The following is a 17602-nucleotide window of genomic DNA, read 5'->3' on the forward strand; positions in this document are numbered from 1 at the left end:
AATAATATTAATAATTATTATTAATAAAGTGCCCCCTTCTGAAATCCTGAGCAGGTAAAATATAATCTAAAGCCAACAGTTAAATCATAGCGCATAGGATACTGAATAAAAATCTAACTAATAAAAAGTCAAATGATGTGCGTTTATTAATATGAAAACATTGTGAGAGGATCACAAACTCACGGGAGACAATTAAGCCCCACAAGGAGGACAGTACAAACAAAGCAATTGCTCATTTCATCAAATTCCTAAATATTGAACCTGATGTGTTAGCTGCACTGGTGTCAGTCAGAAGTTCTCCTTTGGGGCTTGTCTTCACTAGAAAATGACATCAATTAAGGATGCAAATGTGAGAAGTCATGTTAGCTTATCCCAGAACTTTGTGTCAGCAGGTCATGAGTAAAAGCTAATGTTTGTTTCTAATCCTGCAGGTTCCCCGGGCCAGAGCCCTGTACAGCTACAGAGGACAAAACCCTGGTGAACTGAGGTTCAATAAAGGGGACATCATCATATTGCACCAACAGCTGAATGAAAAATGGTACCTGGGAGAGATCAATGGGGTCAGTGGCGTTTTCCCAACCAGCTCAGTGCAGGTTATCAAACAACTTCCACTGCCACCACCCTTGTGCAGAGCACTTTACAACTTTGATCTGAGAGAGAGAGATAAAAATGAAAATAAGGACTGCCTGACATTTCATAAGGTAAGGTTGCCTTTCCTCAAGTCAGGGGCAGGTATTTTAACAGCTGGGTAGTTTCTCAACCCTGGGTCCTGTTGTCAGCACCATAGAACCTTGCAGGTCTATAGCACCTTTCATCTAAAGATCTCAAAGCTCTATACAAACAAGAATTACACTTCCCAGCACTCACTGGGGTAAGTATCATCCCCATTTTACACATAGATAAACCAAGATGGACAGGTTGAGGGTGGGGTTTTCAGAAGTCCTCGGTGTTAACTCAACCCTAACCAAGCATTGAAGTCAATGGTTGAAAGTCCCACCTGAGTGACTTCCCCAAGGACACACACTGATATTTAGAAAATGAATGGAAATTTGACAGAGGTGGAAACAGAACCCAGAAGCCTGATACTCCGTCCTTTGCTTTAACTTCCCAACAATGCTCCTTTAGTCAATTAGCTAATAACTGATTAGCTGCATTACTCCCTAAACTATGGGAGGGTTTGCCTTGAAAGATGCTTAGTTATATAATAAAAGGAGAATGACTTAATAGTCAGGGGCCAGAGGTCATCTATGCACCATCAACATATTCAACCACACCTTTAGGAATATACATTAGTGAAGCAACACCTGCATGGTTCTACAGGCATTTGCCATCTGTCACAGTACTCTACTGAAATTACAGGACTTGCATTTATTCTGTTTAGAGGAAATATTTTTCAAGGTAACTGTGCTTCACAGCAATGTCAACACTTTCTAGTATGTCAAAATTAGGTGAAGCATATTGAATCTAGCTAAGAAACCAACGCCTATGGGCTCTGATGTCCTAACAGAAAAGTCACCTGTTTTTCCTTTCACTTGGCAACTCAGCCCCTAGTGCTGTTGCTAATCAGTGACAAAAACAAGCAGTTCTCTAGAGTGGCTCAAAGACAAAGTTAAGAAGCTTGATGAATAGGGCTGGGTGAGGGAAAGAAAGTTCAAATATCCAAAAACCAGCTCTTATCTCAAACTGGATTGAGGCGGAACGAGAAGAGAAAGTAAGTTTCACTGAGGCATCTGCTGCTGCTCACTTTGCATTGTCATTTAAAGTGTGGTTTCTAATATTGCTAACAATAACACAGGGGACATGGGGAGCCAACAATATTTTTTAACTGCAGATGCTTTCCTCTTTTTCATGCCGTCTGGTTTTGTTTTATTTTTTGGCTTTATTTGTCTTTGTTTCACTGCTTACTCATTCTGTTTATTTGCATTAGGAGACTGCGCTCCATTTCCACGCCTACAGCTCAGTTAGCACAGGGAGCATTACCGTACATATAAAACAGGCAGCTGGTTCTTCGAGGAGGGGACAACACACTCACTCACATCCCCGTCCCTTGCAATGTTAGTCACACAGCTCCCACTGTATGTTCTCACTGAAGGGTACCAGCTGCTGCAGTGATTCCCTTTAATATCACACATCAGGCTGCACGAGGTCTATGAAGCTCTCTCTGTGCACCCAACCGCAGCAAGAGGATTCAAAGCTCTGCAAACCCTGCATACCCTCCTCTCTGCTACTCTATTCCCGTCCTGAGGTTATTTGCACCCCAGTGGGTGATAGTAGTCAGCAGAACCCAGGCACTGCAGTTGTGACACGCACCCTTATGGGTGATGCAAGAAAGGAGAAGTTCTGTGCACTCATGCAGAGTGAATCACAATCTGGCCCTGGATGTTCATGCAGTGATTTAAGTCACAGTCCAGATGACAAGTGTTATCAAAGTGCAATGTATTATTATTATTAAAAGAAACACCTGGAAAGGGGGCCTGATTATCCCCTCTCCTTCATCTTGTGGAGTCATTTGCACCTGCTCAAAAGGAAAGCAAAGTTCTACCAAACTTTAATGGAATCCTCATCTACCCACTTTGCATAGATGCAGTGATGCAGGTCAGAGGGGAATTAGGCCAAGATCATTCTGCTCTCAATTGGAATTTGAGAATCAATCAAATTTTACTCTAAAACTTCAAATTCAATCAAAGGAAAGAAAAACGTGAGTTTGGTCTCATGCATTTTTGGACTTTTTCCTCCCTGCAGGTATTTTAAAAAGATCAAATACAAATATATTAAAAATGAATAGAATTTCATTTCTGCTGGGTTGCACAGAAAATGGATCTTTCCAAAGGATTTTTAGCTACCAGTCGATACAAAACTAGTTTTGCTCCAGAGTATTATAAGTACTGCAGGTCCAATAATATTAGGGTATTTCAACTCTTGAAATATTGGTTTTTATGAGTTTCTTGGCAGTACAGTGCCAATTGCCTGGAAACTTGTAATGATTTATTTTGGTACATATCTGAATGCTATTTTCCTTATTTTATTCATGCATAGTAATTAAAGAAGAATTTCCACATGAAGGAAATCTTTTAAAAAGTCATAAGCTCACTTGCTTTTCATGCATTTTCCATTATTTTTTGTTTCACGATCTTGACTTAGCAAGGCATTTAAAGTTAAGTTAAATGCATGATAAGCATAGAGCTGAAGAGAGATAGACAAACATGTGCTTAAGGCTAAGCATGTGCCAAAGAGCTTTGCTGAAGACCTGTGTTCTCTACAGTGGACATACCTCTGAGGCTGCTTAATGATTTTGCTTTGCAGCAATTATGGGTCAAACCCATCTTTACACCTATTATCTGCCTATTCCAGATGGGAAGACTGGTAACAATATACTTCTGCATTTCAGGGTGATATCATCACAGTGATTAGCCGAGTTGATGAGAACTGGGCAGAGGGCAAGTTAGGTGATAAAATAGGGATCTTCCCCATCCTGTTTGTGGAGGTAAGTGAAGCACATTCAAAAACATGTATTCAATCCATTACTATAGTAAGCAGTCGACATGTATTCACTCCCACCATACTGAATGATGCTCCTCACGTGGTCCATGATTCTGGAGGTTATTCTCTAGTTTCTGTTACATCTCATTTAAGTGAAGAATGGTACCTGGAAGCTAAGGAGATATTCTCAAACACTGCCCTGTCAATGTATCTCACCTCCTAACTGGAGGGACCAAAACTACCAAGGAAGGGGTAATTCAGTCTTCATGGCCTATTCAGTCCTTGGCATTTTGCTGACGCTATGAATAAGGGAGAAGGTGACATGATGGGTTTTGTGATGTTAATAATTAGAAATAGTTGCAAAATTTACATTGAAAATCTGTTTTAATTGGGGGGGGACCCTTTCAACCAAACTGAACATTTTCATGGGGAAAAAATCATTTTTTGATCAAAAAATTGTAAAAGTGAAAATTCTCAAAATTATTCATCCAAGTTCCATTTTGTTTTGTGTTATTTATTGGGGGGAGGAACAACATTTTCTTTCACATTCACTACCCCCCTACTCATCATTTCCAGTGAGGAAAAATGAAATAGGGTTGTTTTTCCCCATCAAAATGACATGTTTCAAATGGTTTTCAAAATTTTATTTCAAACATATATTTGGCAAAAAAAAATAAATCCAAAAAATGTCATGGAAAATTTTCATTCCTTGCTCATTTTTTGACAAACTAGACTTGCCTTTTTTGATCAGCTGTATTAATACAGTTCCACTAGGAACTGTAATGAGATCAACCAACTGATTTTCCATAAAGCACAAAACATCTATCAGATAGTAACAGCCTTACATCGCTACCAACCTGCTCCAAATTCGAAGCAGAGATTTAGAGAGATTTATTGCATCATCAATCTCCTTGGCCATCTAGTCTTTCCCCAGCCACAACATTTTTTGTTTAATACTGAATTGGTCATTAATGATCTCCCTAAGCTTAGCTTGGGCTATAAATTGTAAATGGCACACAAACAATTCAAAATAGACACAAATGGAGATATTATTAAATTAATTACAGAAAACATTTGCTACTTATTCCACAATTACTTTATAGACAGACACTAGTAAAAATATTACTTGAAGTTCTAATATATTTTTGTAAAATGTCTCTTCATTTCATGAAATAATTTTGACTCGGGTAATTACTTACTTAATCTGGCATTAGCTGGAATAAATTAATTATGCCACTGGGGAATTAGACATTATTATGGGAAGGGCAAACCTGGGGCTACTTTGGGAGATAACGGACTTCTTTTGGCTTTGGCTTTAAAGACAATGATCAGATCTGTGTTCCACTTTAACCATACACCAGGTGTTAGGGGAATTCAGATAAATGGTTTTGGTTTTAGACTCCTCTCTAATTACTTACAGAAATTACAATATTATACATCACACTTATTTCTGTAAGTATTTGGAGAGGAGTCTAATATATGTGTAGCACACACACAGTACCTGTTTTAAACCTTGTTTTAAGAATGTGTCTTTAGGATTGAGGAGGAGGGAATATAAAAACAACCTATGCTCTTAAATGATGATATTGTAGGGGCAATTACCTGTTCCATGCTAGATTGATTATTTTTCATCCTAGGCATTAGGCATACTGCTTCAAATGAGTGGGCGAGAATCTCAAAGATTTGCAATTCTTTAATGTCAGCAGTAAATCAAGATTAATTTCTTTGGCAGCCATTGTGGTAAGAAACATTGCCACTGCATGCCCTTTGCTATTAATATTGAGGTAATCAGCAGTTTCTAAGAAACCCTGTTGAAATGCAGGCTATTTCTACACTAGTTTATGGTGGCAGAACTTACATTGCTCAGGGGTGTGAATAAACCACCCCTTGAGTGACGTAAGTTACACCGACATAAGTGCTGGCATGGACAGGGCTATGTCGGTGGGAGAGCTTCTCCCGCCGACATAGCTTCTGCTGTTCATAGAGGTGATTTTATTATGCCAACGAGAGAGCTCTCTCCCATCGGCATGGAACGTCTTCACCAGTGCAGCTGCACCGCTGCAGCACAGTACATGTAGATATGCCCTTAATCTCTATGCAAACCGAGGGTCTGACTCTGCTCCCCTCAAAATCAGTGGTAAAAATCCCACTTCTTTCAATGGGAACAGGATCAAGCTGTGACTGTTTTGGTCTAAACCAGGGGTTCTCAAACTTGTTCAGCTGCTTGTGCGGGGAAAGCCCCTGGCAGGCCAGGCCAGGTTGTTTACCTGCCGCATCTGCGGGTCTGGCCAATCACGGCTCCCAGTGGCCACAGTTCGCTGCTCCAGGCCAATGGGAGCACTGGAAGTGGCATGGGCCAAGGGACATACTGGCCACCACTTCTAGCAGCTCCCATTGGCCTAGATCAGCGAACAGCGGCCACTGAGAGCCGCGATTGGCCAAACCTGAGGACGCAGCAGGTAAGCAACCCAGCCTGGCCCGCCAGGGGCTTTCTCCGCACATGTGGCGGAACAAGTTTGGGAACCACTGATCTAATTGAATGGAGACAACACAGCTCATAAAGATAACTTCAGTGAGGACTTCTCCGTGTGAAGGCCTTCATATCAGTTGGAGAGACTTGACCCCCTGCTGTGAAATGCACCCAATCTTGTCAACACAAAGCAATTAAGGAGAATGTGCCTTTTAGTCCGTTGTAATTTGGCGTTCCATTTATCATACTGTGTACTGGAGCTGAGTGGAAGAAACCAGCTGAGATGCATTCTTGTTCAAGTTTTGACAGAAAAGGAAGCCAGACTTTTCTGTGAGACTCCAACTGGAGAGAGAGAACCAGACGTCCAAGCTTAATCAGATGGTGTCTTGGTGACAGACTTCTTCCGATCCATTTTAATTTGGTGGTCAGCTTTGTGTTAGTAATTATTCCTCTGGGATTTGTCACTGAAAATATAACAAAGCTGAGCCACTCAATTGCGAAGATTAACCATAATGTCATCTGAAGCCCAAACTCAGCTATGCTCCTTGTTAGGATGTGGTATAAAATGTGGGTCTATGCACACTGGGTTTGGGGTCTATGCAAAGCTTAGCTTCTGAGATGGTGCCATAAAACTTCTCTTCTTTCTATCCCAGCCAAACATGACTGCAAGACAACTCCTACAGACAAAGAAAAGCCATCGATCCTCCCCATTTAAATATTCATCACCCTTAAGGACAGCCTCTCCCAGAGCAAAAGGCACAGAGTCACCAAACTTCCGCAAGGTATCAGAATCTAGGAGGAAGAGCCTGAGACCATTCTCTATCACGAGCGCCTTGAATTCACTCAACAGGATGGTCCACTTACCCACAGAGCGGCAGACACTGGAAATCAGCTCTCCAGTGCTCATCAGCTCCAGTAATCCGACTGTGGCAACCCAGAGCAGTGAGAAAGTAGAATTCCCATATGGCACCCCTGTCCAGGTAAATGAAAACCATTCATGTTGCTGATTGTTGAGCACACACATTGTTTGCTCTGCAAACAATAGGCTGAAAAGTAAATTCTAGGTGGAAACATTTTTCACTGTGAAGATAGCAACTTGAAAAGCCAAAACTCACATTAGAATTAAACAGCTCTTTGAGGCTTTTAAACATTTTTATATCTACAATGGTGTAAACTCTTTTCCACAGCTTAGTGCAGCTTTCTGTAAATACGACTGTAAGATGATAAAGGTAAAAGACTCCCTTTAAGGATTGCATGTTAAAAAAACGGGAGGGAGGGGAGATGGAATGCCAGTGCTAGAGACGCCTACAAGACAATATGTCATCCATGAAGTCTGGGACTTCTTCCCTCCTTTGGAAATGGAAAGCTCTTGAGTCACACATGCCAATGTGACTCATAAAAGGAGATATTAAATTATCAGAATGACTACATTGTTTTGGTAAACTGCGGAGGTGGAGACTGAGAAGAAAGAGGGTTTTCTTAAAAAAATTAAAGACTTTCCAGTTTGGAAAGTCTGACATGGAACGTGCATTCCTTGGGCAATTCACTGATCCTCAGTTTATTTCCAGAGAAATGTGTACCACATAAACATGCATGTGGGGGTGCGCGCTCGCACACACACACACACACACACAAAACTATGGGTTTGCTTTATGTGAAGGTATAGTCCAAACAGACAGAAACAAACAATATCAACAAAATAGAAGATAAAATTAAAAACACTGATGGGCCAAGTTCAGAGGTGCCACCTCACTGATGTTTCTAGCCACCCAGACAGCCTCAGTTTGTAAATATTGGTACATGTTTGCATAAGTGTTGCTGATGACCCATTTAAGAGCCTGTTTTCTGCACTCCCTGCACTGCCTGAACTCCCAGGCTCCATTGACATCATTGGAAGTTTTGCCATTGACTTCAATGAGGCCAGGATTTCTCCCCTCATGACTTCAGTGTGAGGTTAGCCCCTGTGAGGAAGGACCTGCAAAGTCAGATCTCAAGTTATCATGTTTAATGAGGAGTTGAAAGTCCAGCTAGGTTAATGAAAAAGCTGCGATTCCTTAGGGATCCTTTAGATGGCAGTTGTTTTAACGGGCTTCTCTCTGGTCTCTTTGCTTGAATCTCAAATGTATGTAAAAACCTTGGGTTTTTTTTTTAATGTATTTATTTATTTAAATATCTGTCATCTTTCCAGAGTTCTAGGAAACTCCTGACATCCAGGATTATGTCTACACAGGGGTAAAAAACTCACGGCTGGCGTGGGTCAGCTGACTCGGGGTCATAAGGCTTAGGCTCCGGGGCTGAAAAAGTGCTATGTAGACACTCAGGCTGCAGCCCAAGCTTTGAGACCCTGTGAGGGTGGAGAGTCCCAGAGCTCAGGTTCCAGCCCGAGCCTGAGAATACCTACACAATGATTTTTAGCCCTGCAACCTGAGCCCCACAAGCCCAAGTCAGCTGACCCAGGCCACAGATATTTTGTCCCTGTATACACATACTCTAAAATGTGCAATACAATATTTTAATGCAATAGCTTCTCCTAAAGGCAAATTTTCCACTTACGAGACTTGTCCACAAAAACTAAAAGACACTCTATTCAGTCATGTTACAACATCCTGCCCTCCCCCTACTGACTCAACCCCAAAATGCTGGCAAGGAAAAATAGGTGTTGCAGCATGCCTGCCTGCCTTGAAAAGTTACCAGATCAATTTTATCTGGTAGATTGCAGAAGCTGTAATGGCTATTTCCACTATGGAAGTCACAGACTGTGAGAATGACCTCGTGTAGCAATTTTCAGCCATAAAAATCCACAATCTGCATAGAGGTATCTCTTTACCCACCATGGAAATGAACCAACTCATATCCCACTGTAATCAATGGAAGCTGAGGGTGGCTCAACACCTGAGAGGATTGGCTCTAATTTAGGAATACTATACACAGTTGAGAGTGCAGGTGAATTTAACTAAGAAAAATATGGTTTTCCAACTTGAATTTGACCACAAATCAATGGGGATGTGGAGGTTGTTTGTTTTTATAAATACTCTACTTAAATACACTGTCTAAGGGCTTGTCTGCCTGGTATGTTAGTGCACAGCAAACCAGAGTGTGACTCTACAGCACACTAACTCACCATGTGGACACTGCAACTGCACACTAAAGGTTCTGTAGTGTGCTTTGACAAACTCTCCTTTGATATACTCCTGTTTGAATCAGGAGTTTGAAACAGGAGTACATCAAAACGCACAGTGGAACTTTTATGTGCAGTAGCGGTATCTAGATAGCCAGTTAGTGTACCACAGGCTAATGTGCATTATAGATTCACACCCTGGCTTGCCACACACTGACTTGCTGTGTAGAGAAGCCCTAAGATACCCTCTTTCAGTATATAAGCTGGAGAAAGCAAGAAATGCTGTAACTTACCAGCTAAAAAGGAAACCTGTCATCATTGAAGGCCAAATACTGCAACTCTGAATTAAATGGGAGTTTTGACACTGACTTCAGTAGGCAGGGGATCAGGCCACAGGTTAACCTGCTCTTGTGATATAGTAAAAAGCACCTTCCAGGAAGTTAAGTGAGGTAGTACTAGAGTAATGAACTCAGACTTTGCTAGCAATAAACGTGATGCCCTCTGAAAGATTATCTTAGCCTATCAATCTAAACATAACTTAGTAAGGCTTGGGTTGTCTCTTGGTTACACATGATGCCACCAGGGCCGCACGGGGGCGGGGCAAGAGGGGAAATTTGCCCCAGGCCCCACAGAGTTTTCCTTCACTCGCTCCAGGGGCCCCGGAAAACTCTCGTGGGGCTCGGGCTCCTGGAGCTTCTTCTGCTCCTGGTCACTGTAGGCAATTCAATGGCAGGGGGTCCTTCCGCTTCGGGACTCACAACTGAAGTGCCCCAAAGACCCGTGGCAGGGGGTCCTTCCGGCACTTCGGCGGCTGGTCCCAGGGTGGGTCTTCACCACCAAAGACCCCAGGCCTCCTGAATCCTCTGGGCAACCCTGGATGCCACCTGCTTCCCCACACATGTACACATGTACCTCACACTCCTACATTCCATGACTATTATGAAGCCAGCTAGCAAAGAAATCCAATAATCTAGACCAGAACCCTTTTTCCTTTGGAAAGGAGCCCTGGTCTTTGCCCTTCCGCTATGTCACTCTGCTGCCTGCATCCCTTTACTTCCAAAAGAGGAATTTACCATAGCAGTAAATTCTCATGGCAGCCTAAGAGTCTTGCCTTCTTACAAACCTTACCCCAGGATTGTACCAAGACAGACTGAATTTGGGACTGTAATGGTGTAACAGTGTTATTAAAATCAACGTTTCAAAATAAGATTTTTCCTTTTCAGGGAAGCAAAAGGTCCCAAGATCCTCACTCTCTGAGCAGAGGTCTCCACCCTGCTTGTTTACTAATCATCTGAAAAGTAAAAGAGGTTGTTAAGATTTATGTGGCACCTTTCACACTGAAGGTAGTTCCAAAGGTTTCATAAGCAATAAGTGAGTTCTTAGTAGTGCAGCGGCTATGCAAGAAAACCCAGCAGGTATTTTGTACTCAGCAATCCGTTGCACAGTGCGTTGGAGGCTAGATCCTGTTTTACTGTGAGTGAAAGTAAAGCTCTACAGTAAGATCATAATTCAATTGAAATTGTATCATGGCTTATGAACCCAATGTCATTTCACTGAAAAAGGTCTCTTGGGAACTACTGTCAACAGCATAAGCCATAGAGCAAGTATGTTATCTTGTTGCCTTACAATGGCTCTTAATTGGCTTTCTTTTCTAAGCCAGCCTTGGCTGATTGGTTTGCTTGACTGGTGTTTGTTTTGGAGAGAGGACGTTGAGAGAGAAGTTTTTTTTTTTAGTTTCTTTATCTTCTGTCTGGGTTTGGGGCTGTGATATTTGCTAATTAGAACAATACTGACACGCAAAGTTCAGATCTGAGTGTGGGTACAGATCCAAACTTCCCTCTCCCTCCCTGGTATTTATCTCTCTGATGTATTTATAGAGATCAGTCATATCTCCCCTCAGTCTTCATTTGGTTAGGCTAAACAAGCCAAGCTCCTTAAGTCTCTTCTCATAAGGTAGGTTCTCTATTCTTCTGATCATCCTTCTTTGCACCTGTTCCAGTTTGAATTCATCTTTCTTAAAACACAGGAGACCAGAACTGCACACAGTATTCCAGATGAGGTCTCACCAGTGCCTTGTATAACGGCAATAACATTTCCCTATCTCTACTGGAAATAACTTGCCTAATGCATCCTAGGATTCCATTAGCTTTTTTCACTGCTGCATCACATTGACAGTTCATAGTCAGCCCGTGATCCACCAATACACCCAGGTCTTTCTTCTCCTCTTCTGTTTCCAACTGATATATGTTCCTAGCTTATAACAAAAATTCTTGTTGTTAGTCCCAAATATTGTTGGCTCCCCATGTCCCATGTGTTATTGTTAGCAATATTAGAAACCACACTTTAAAGTGACAATGCAAAGTGAGCAGCAGCAGATGCTTCAGTGAAACTTACTTTCTCTTCTGGTTCTGCCTCATCTCAGTTTGAGATAACAACTGTTTTTTGGATATTTGTTAGTCCCAAAGTGCATGACTTGCACTTTGCACTATTAAATTTCATCCCTTTTCTATTACTCCCGTTTTCAAGGTCCTCCAGATCTTCTTGTATGATAGTCCAGTCCTCCATATTGGCAATACCTCCCAACTTTGTGTCATCTGCAAATTTTATTAGCATATTCTCACTTTTTGTGCCAAGGTCATGAATGATAAGAGGCAAAGTTGTAGATAAAATTTGATGTTAGGTCATCATGTTGGGTAAACTCTTTTGAAAATCTGGCCTTGACTTAGGTGCTGAGAACTTTTGAAAATCTGGTCATCAGTGCATCCCCTAAAGTGTGATTGTATCCTAACAATTGTCTGTATACAAATGGCATTGTGTGGTGGAGAGACGGTGTTCTGTGTTCAGATTTAATTACTCCAGATCAAACGTGCTCTGTTTGCAAGTAAAGGCATATGAAGGTGGGAGGTTCTTCTGCAAACTCAACCTGGGATCTGAGAGTCATGCAAGGTTCTTTCCTTCTTGCACATCATCATCGGTAATAAAAGTTCTGCAAACCAATTAATTTATGTAACTCTGTGGCCTGCAATAGGTTTGCAGAGATGGAATTGACTGGGACTCAATAAGCCATTCTGCTGATGATGCACCAAAAAAACCCAAACCCACAGTTCAGTCCCTCCTGGGTGTGTTGGGCCTGCAGGCCTAAAAAGCATAAAAGCATAGTTGTATCACTAACGTCAGCAGATAATGCTCTGAGTACGCAGAGGGAGCAAACTGGTTGATTTAGAAGGAGCCAGTGTTTATGTCATCACTATTCAGAGCAGAATGGTACTTTAAACTTTCCTCTATACTTTGAACCAAGTATTCAACATTGAACCAAGAGGCTGAAGTCCAGAAGGAGCTTTGCCTCTGAAAATCCCTTACCCCAAAAATATCACTACGGAAGGCTACAGAGTAACCAAATGGCTAGAAATGCCAGTGATCCTGGACAACCGATTCCTATAGAACAACTTCCGCTAGGCAGTGACCTCAAAAGATAATATTAGGTACTCTGAATCAAACTCGAGCTGGAGTAGCAAAGACTGGTGACAATACTACCAAGTGGAATCTAAGCAACAACCCCAAATGTGAATGTGGAGAGCGTAGGCAAGCACTTGAACACTGCCTGATACAATGGTCCCAGTCAATACCCTGTATTCCCAGGGCACAATTTGAGATAAGTGACATAATTATGTCTTGGCTGCCACTTTGGAGTGACAAGTATGATGACGACCACCTGCCTCTGTAACAAGAGGCACAGGTTTACTACAATTAGATCTGGCATTTTACCCAACTGTGTGATCCACTTTAAGTATAATTGGCTGCATTCTGACAGTATTAAAACAAAAAAATACCAACAATAGTTTGTATGTTGCAATGTCATCTCTGTGCATGTTGCTGTGAAATTAAACCATGAGTACCTCAAGCAAATGCACACACACTATACGCCAGCCCGGGAACTAAGATAAGTGCTAGGCTCCAGCAGTGCAAGGAGCCTAAGTACTTCCCCTAAGGGTAAGTCCATCTAAATTAAAACTGGTCCCACCTCCTTGCAATGCTCCTTTGTTGTACCCTACTGGAAATTCCAGTAGATTTCTTTAGAATCCTTCACCTGTTCTCTATTAGCAGCCCCAGGCCCTGGTGGCCCAGGAGACTTTGCTTTGTTCTATTGCCTACTTGGCCAATTAGAACCAGCTGAAATTTCCACATGCTGAGACATGATACAAAATAGGCCCCAACACCAAAGTCAAAATCTGAGACTGGATGCAAAACTTTGCACAAATTTGAGGCTGTTCAGATCTATCTTTATGTTGTAACTGACAGGTGAGCCCTGAAATGTATTCACTACAGATGGGCCCAATCTTTTGTTCAGAATCCCCTTCCTCCGCTAAAACTTTAGGGAAGCTTGGATCACTCTCTGAAATGGAAGCATTAAGGAGGTGCATTTCTTGATGCATTCCTGGGCTTGACGCATTCCTGGGCTTAGGTGTGGGTTTTACTTGCTTTCCTAACTCAGTAGGGAGTCTGTCAGTTTCCCCAATGCATTCTTAGAGACTGGTGATACTTCTGCCTTGGATGGTTGCCTGCAGGAAACTGGAGGGTTACATTGGCTTGTTCTGCTTGACTGCAAGCCTGGGATCTACTGTCAAGACTTTCATTTGCAGCTTCAGAATGTTTCTTTGCAATCAGGTTAGTTTTCCCTTTCACCTACTCTTTCTTTTATACAAATCTACACTGAAGCTTTATCTCCAATGCAAAAATAGGTCTGTTTTTACATCAAGATAGGTAACTTGAGACAGCTATTTCACTGAAAAAAAAATAAAGCTAGTTTTGCTTTGTTTGGAACAAAAGGATTGTTGGGGCCATGGTCTTATTGTATATGCTATATAAAATAGATGAGAAAATATTAGGGGAACCATGTAATTATTGTACGCATCATGTGTGAAAAATACTCCGATATTTCAAAAAAAAAAACATGACTCAGTTTTGTTAGAAGTGTGTTGGGTTAGGTGCGATGGAGCTGAGACTGCCTCATAATGATCAATATTTCCCACTATCACCAGGAAGGAGATGGGGCAGCAGCACCAATTTTCTTTTATTACTATACTGCTGATGTGAATTTTTTCCCTGTGCTGGCTCAAGTGAAAGGCTTCTCAAATGCACAGAGCAGGTCCAACACTGGCTATGGCAGTGTAAGCTTCTCCCACACCACACCCTGCCAGGTGCCTGGCTTTCCTCACCTGTAAAATGAGGATAATAATGTCGCCTTGGCTTGCACGGGTGCTTTGAGGGTTGGTTCAGGTTTGTAAGGCACTTTGAGGTCCTTTAGAAGAAAGGTGCTTTAGAAATCCAGTCAGCGTGTGGTGGGTGGGGAGGTGAACTCACTCGGAATTATAACAAGCTTTCTTTCAGTCTAAGAGCCAAAGTCAAAGGTGACTTTAAGCTGACCAAACCTACACCTCTCTGCAGCACCCTCCTTCCCCCAAGGTTGCAAATTATACTTCCTTTCTCATCACCTCTGGACTGGGATCACTGACTGTAAAAGGGAGACCAAGTTACACATTGCTAATTGCCAAGTGCCTCAAGGAGGCCAATATTACAGATGAAATTTTGGGGGCAAATAGTAAATTTGCTCCAAAATGCAGTTTGGGGGTGACTAAAACCATTCACAAATCTGTTCAAATTAGGCGAATCATTGAGGCTGAATAAAATATGAGGGAAGCCATTTCAAAAAAGTCAAAAAGGTTCATTTTGACATTTTCTAAACCGCTGTGTCAATATTTCGTTTAGAAACACTGTTTCATTTCAAAATGTCATTTCCTTCTTCCCAAATGCTGGTCCTCCAAACATCATGTTTTCCGTTTTTCATTTTGGCCCACCCTCTCTCTTCAACTCCTGCCATCTATCTGCAATATGCTGTCTACTCTGGGTGCTGATGTAGAGTCCTTACACCAGCTCCACATTGGCCCAGGAAGCTGCCTTAGTAAGGGGATACTTGCAGAGGGCCATTTCTGCCAATTTACAGTGTAAAGTGGCCTTAATGTAACTGAAACCCAAGTCCTACATGTTTTGTATAATGTCTGATATAAAATGTGATGCTAGCCATCACGTTTCTTGAGCGCCTCCGCTTTCATTGACCCACTTGACTAGTGGTGAAGAGTGGCAGTGGCCTCTAACTAAGTGCTCCCTGACCTTGCTACCACCCAACTTGCTAGGATGGGCTTGGTTTGGATCTGGAAATGAGTGTAGTAGTTTAACAAGAGATCCCAGTAGCTTCTTTTACCTTCTTGAGGATTTGGACGGGAAGGACTGAGATCAGTGACTGAACAATGGCTTTTTTTCCAGTTTGGGCGATTTCACAACATGCAGTGCTGCTCACTGCATGCCCGGGCAAAGTGGGCCAGAGTCTTTTAGAACTGGCTTTGGCTCCTACAGGGTGAGTGGCTTGGCAAGAGTAAAAGGAAGAGAGAGCATTGCAGTGTGCCAGCAATTACGGGCAAAGGGAGGAGAGCTGATAAGAGAAGTCTTTCCCAGTTCATTTCCTCTTATGGACTGAAATGAGTGTGACATGATCCTCCACAGTAAAGGTAGAGCAGATTTTGGGAGACACTAGAGATATCCAGTGAGGATTTTCTAACATGAGTTATTTTGCTGGTATGTGCTGTGTTGTGCCACCCTTTCCACCTCCACCAGACCCTGCCTCTGCTTTAAAGATGCACATATTTACTTAACAGTGATTGGGATTAGGGATTGATCCTCTTCCCACACTTCCAGCATCATCAGCTCCCTTGGAGGCACTGAGGCCATAATGGAGACAGACTGGATGCTAGAGGGTTTTCCTCTCATGCCTTTATTTTGAACTGGAGTTCCCTTTCACCTCCATAATCCATATGTTTATCAAGATGGGGAGGGAAGAGGTGTCTTTTCATGGATGAGATTGCTGACAGCTTCCTTCAGGACCATACTGAAGTTCTAACTGGCCCGTGAGGAGGCACTAGTAATAAATCCAGTGGCCTTTTGACTGAGGCCAAATGTAGCATCATGACAGTTGGCCAAAAAAAAAAAAAAGTGGGAGGATCCCCAAATTTGATGGGGGGGGAAAAAGGCAACAAATGTTTTGTGAAGTTTTTCATGAACAATTTTCCTATTTTAGGACCAGTTCAAAGTATAATCTTAACATTTATTTTAGGGGATGGTGTCCTTGAGGGAGAAAAAAAGATATAATAGGGCTTTGTTTTTTCAGTATCTAATAACTGATTCTCCTTTTCACCTCTACTTTGCCCTACTCCAAAATTGCTATAGAAATTGAGACCTTTCCCTCTGTGATCCCAATTTCTGCTAACCCCAATGCCTGTGAGCCTGCCCACAATCTAGTCTTTTTGTTTGAGTCTCACAAACCCACTACTTGGACTCCTGCCTGAGACAGTGTATTGCCTCAAAGGCCAAAATTTACCAGAGATCATACTCAGGACAATTTATTCCAGCCTAGAATTGAGCAGCTGCCCAGACAGAGAAGAACTGTGAGCAACAGGGCTTAGGGATGCTGACTGGGGAGTTTCTTTCACTGAAGGGAGAGAAGCTTCCCGTTTTGAGGCGTGGTGCCCCATGGCCCTGAGTGCTCCCAATCTCCTTGTATTTCAAATGGACGCCTCAGATACCTGAGTGTAGACTTTCCCTCGCTCCCAGCAAGGGAGTACATCTGTCATGATGCATATCTCCCATGCAGCCGACTCCGCCTATTTGCCAGTGTGCCTGGCAATCTTAATGCTTTCACTCATTGTCTTTCATTCTGTGATGAATTTTTGCTCCGTGTAAATAAACCCATCCTTCCTCCCTTATAGCAGAAAAGCATGTTTCCTGCACTCATTTTAGGACAGCTGCTTCCGAGGGTGCACAAAGGGGGATCCATGGGTAGCAGAGCACAAATGATTAGAACAGCCCTGAGGTTGCTCTCTACCTACAGCTGGTTGGAAACATTTTTATTACACTTTTTGTTTAATCAAAGATTCTGTTTTGTCAAAACAGAAATACTTTGTGAAACTATATTTTATTTAGATAGAGATTTCTTTGGGACAGTTTCTCAGGTCCAGGATGGACTTGAGAGAGAGAGAGAGAGAGAGAGAGAGAGAGAGAGAGAGAGAGAGAGAGATCAAAAAATCTAACCTTTTCAGTCCAAACATGGATGTTTTGACACAACTTTCCTTTCATTCCAGCGTGGAACTAAAACAAATTTCCAAACCTCAAAAATTGTCACAAAACAGAATTGTCATTAGAGATGGCTGGACACTTATACCAGAGGCTGGGCAGTTTCCCCAAGGCTAGGGAGAGAAAAGATTGCTTAAAGCTAGCTGTTTCCTTCCCACCTCCCCTCACCCCCACTCATGCCCAAAGCTCAGAACAGAGGAACTGAAAATCAGGACTAAAATGTTACAGGGATTGGAGTTGGTAACTCAATAAGCAGTGTTTTCTTTTAAGCCAACAATAGCCCCGGGCATGGTACTAAGTGTGGGGGGAAGGGGGAGCACTACTACTGGAATTGTTAGTTTTAAGATGGAATA

General features: G+C 42.2%; 1 protein-coding gene across 1 annotated transcript in view; it reads left to right on the forward strand.

The window, feature by feature from the left end:
- Positions 1-17602, forward strand: part of SH3RF2 (SH3 domain containing ring finger 2) — a 77046-nt gene that overhangs the window by 35966 nt on the left and 23478 nt on the right. The window contains exons 3-5 of the mRNA XM_050962628.1: positions 432-701; positions 3389-3484; positions 6604-6930. Of these exons, the coding sequence (XP_050818585.1) occupies positions 432-701; positions 3389-3484; positions 6604-6930 (693 nt within the window). The remainder of the gene's footprint in view (positions 1-431; positions 702-3388; positions 3485-6603; positions 6931-17602) is intronic.

Source organism: Gopherus flavomarginatus, chromosome 7 (genome assembly GCF_025201925.1).
Source record: "Gopherus flavomarginatus isolate rGopFla2 chromosome 7, rGopFla2.mat.asm, whole genome shotgun sequence".
NCBI classification, from domain to species: Eukaryota; Metazoa; Chordata; order Testudines; family Testudinidae; genus Gopherus; species Gopherus flavomarginatus.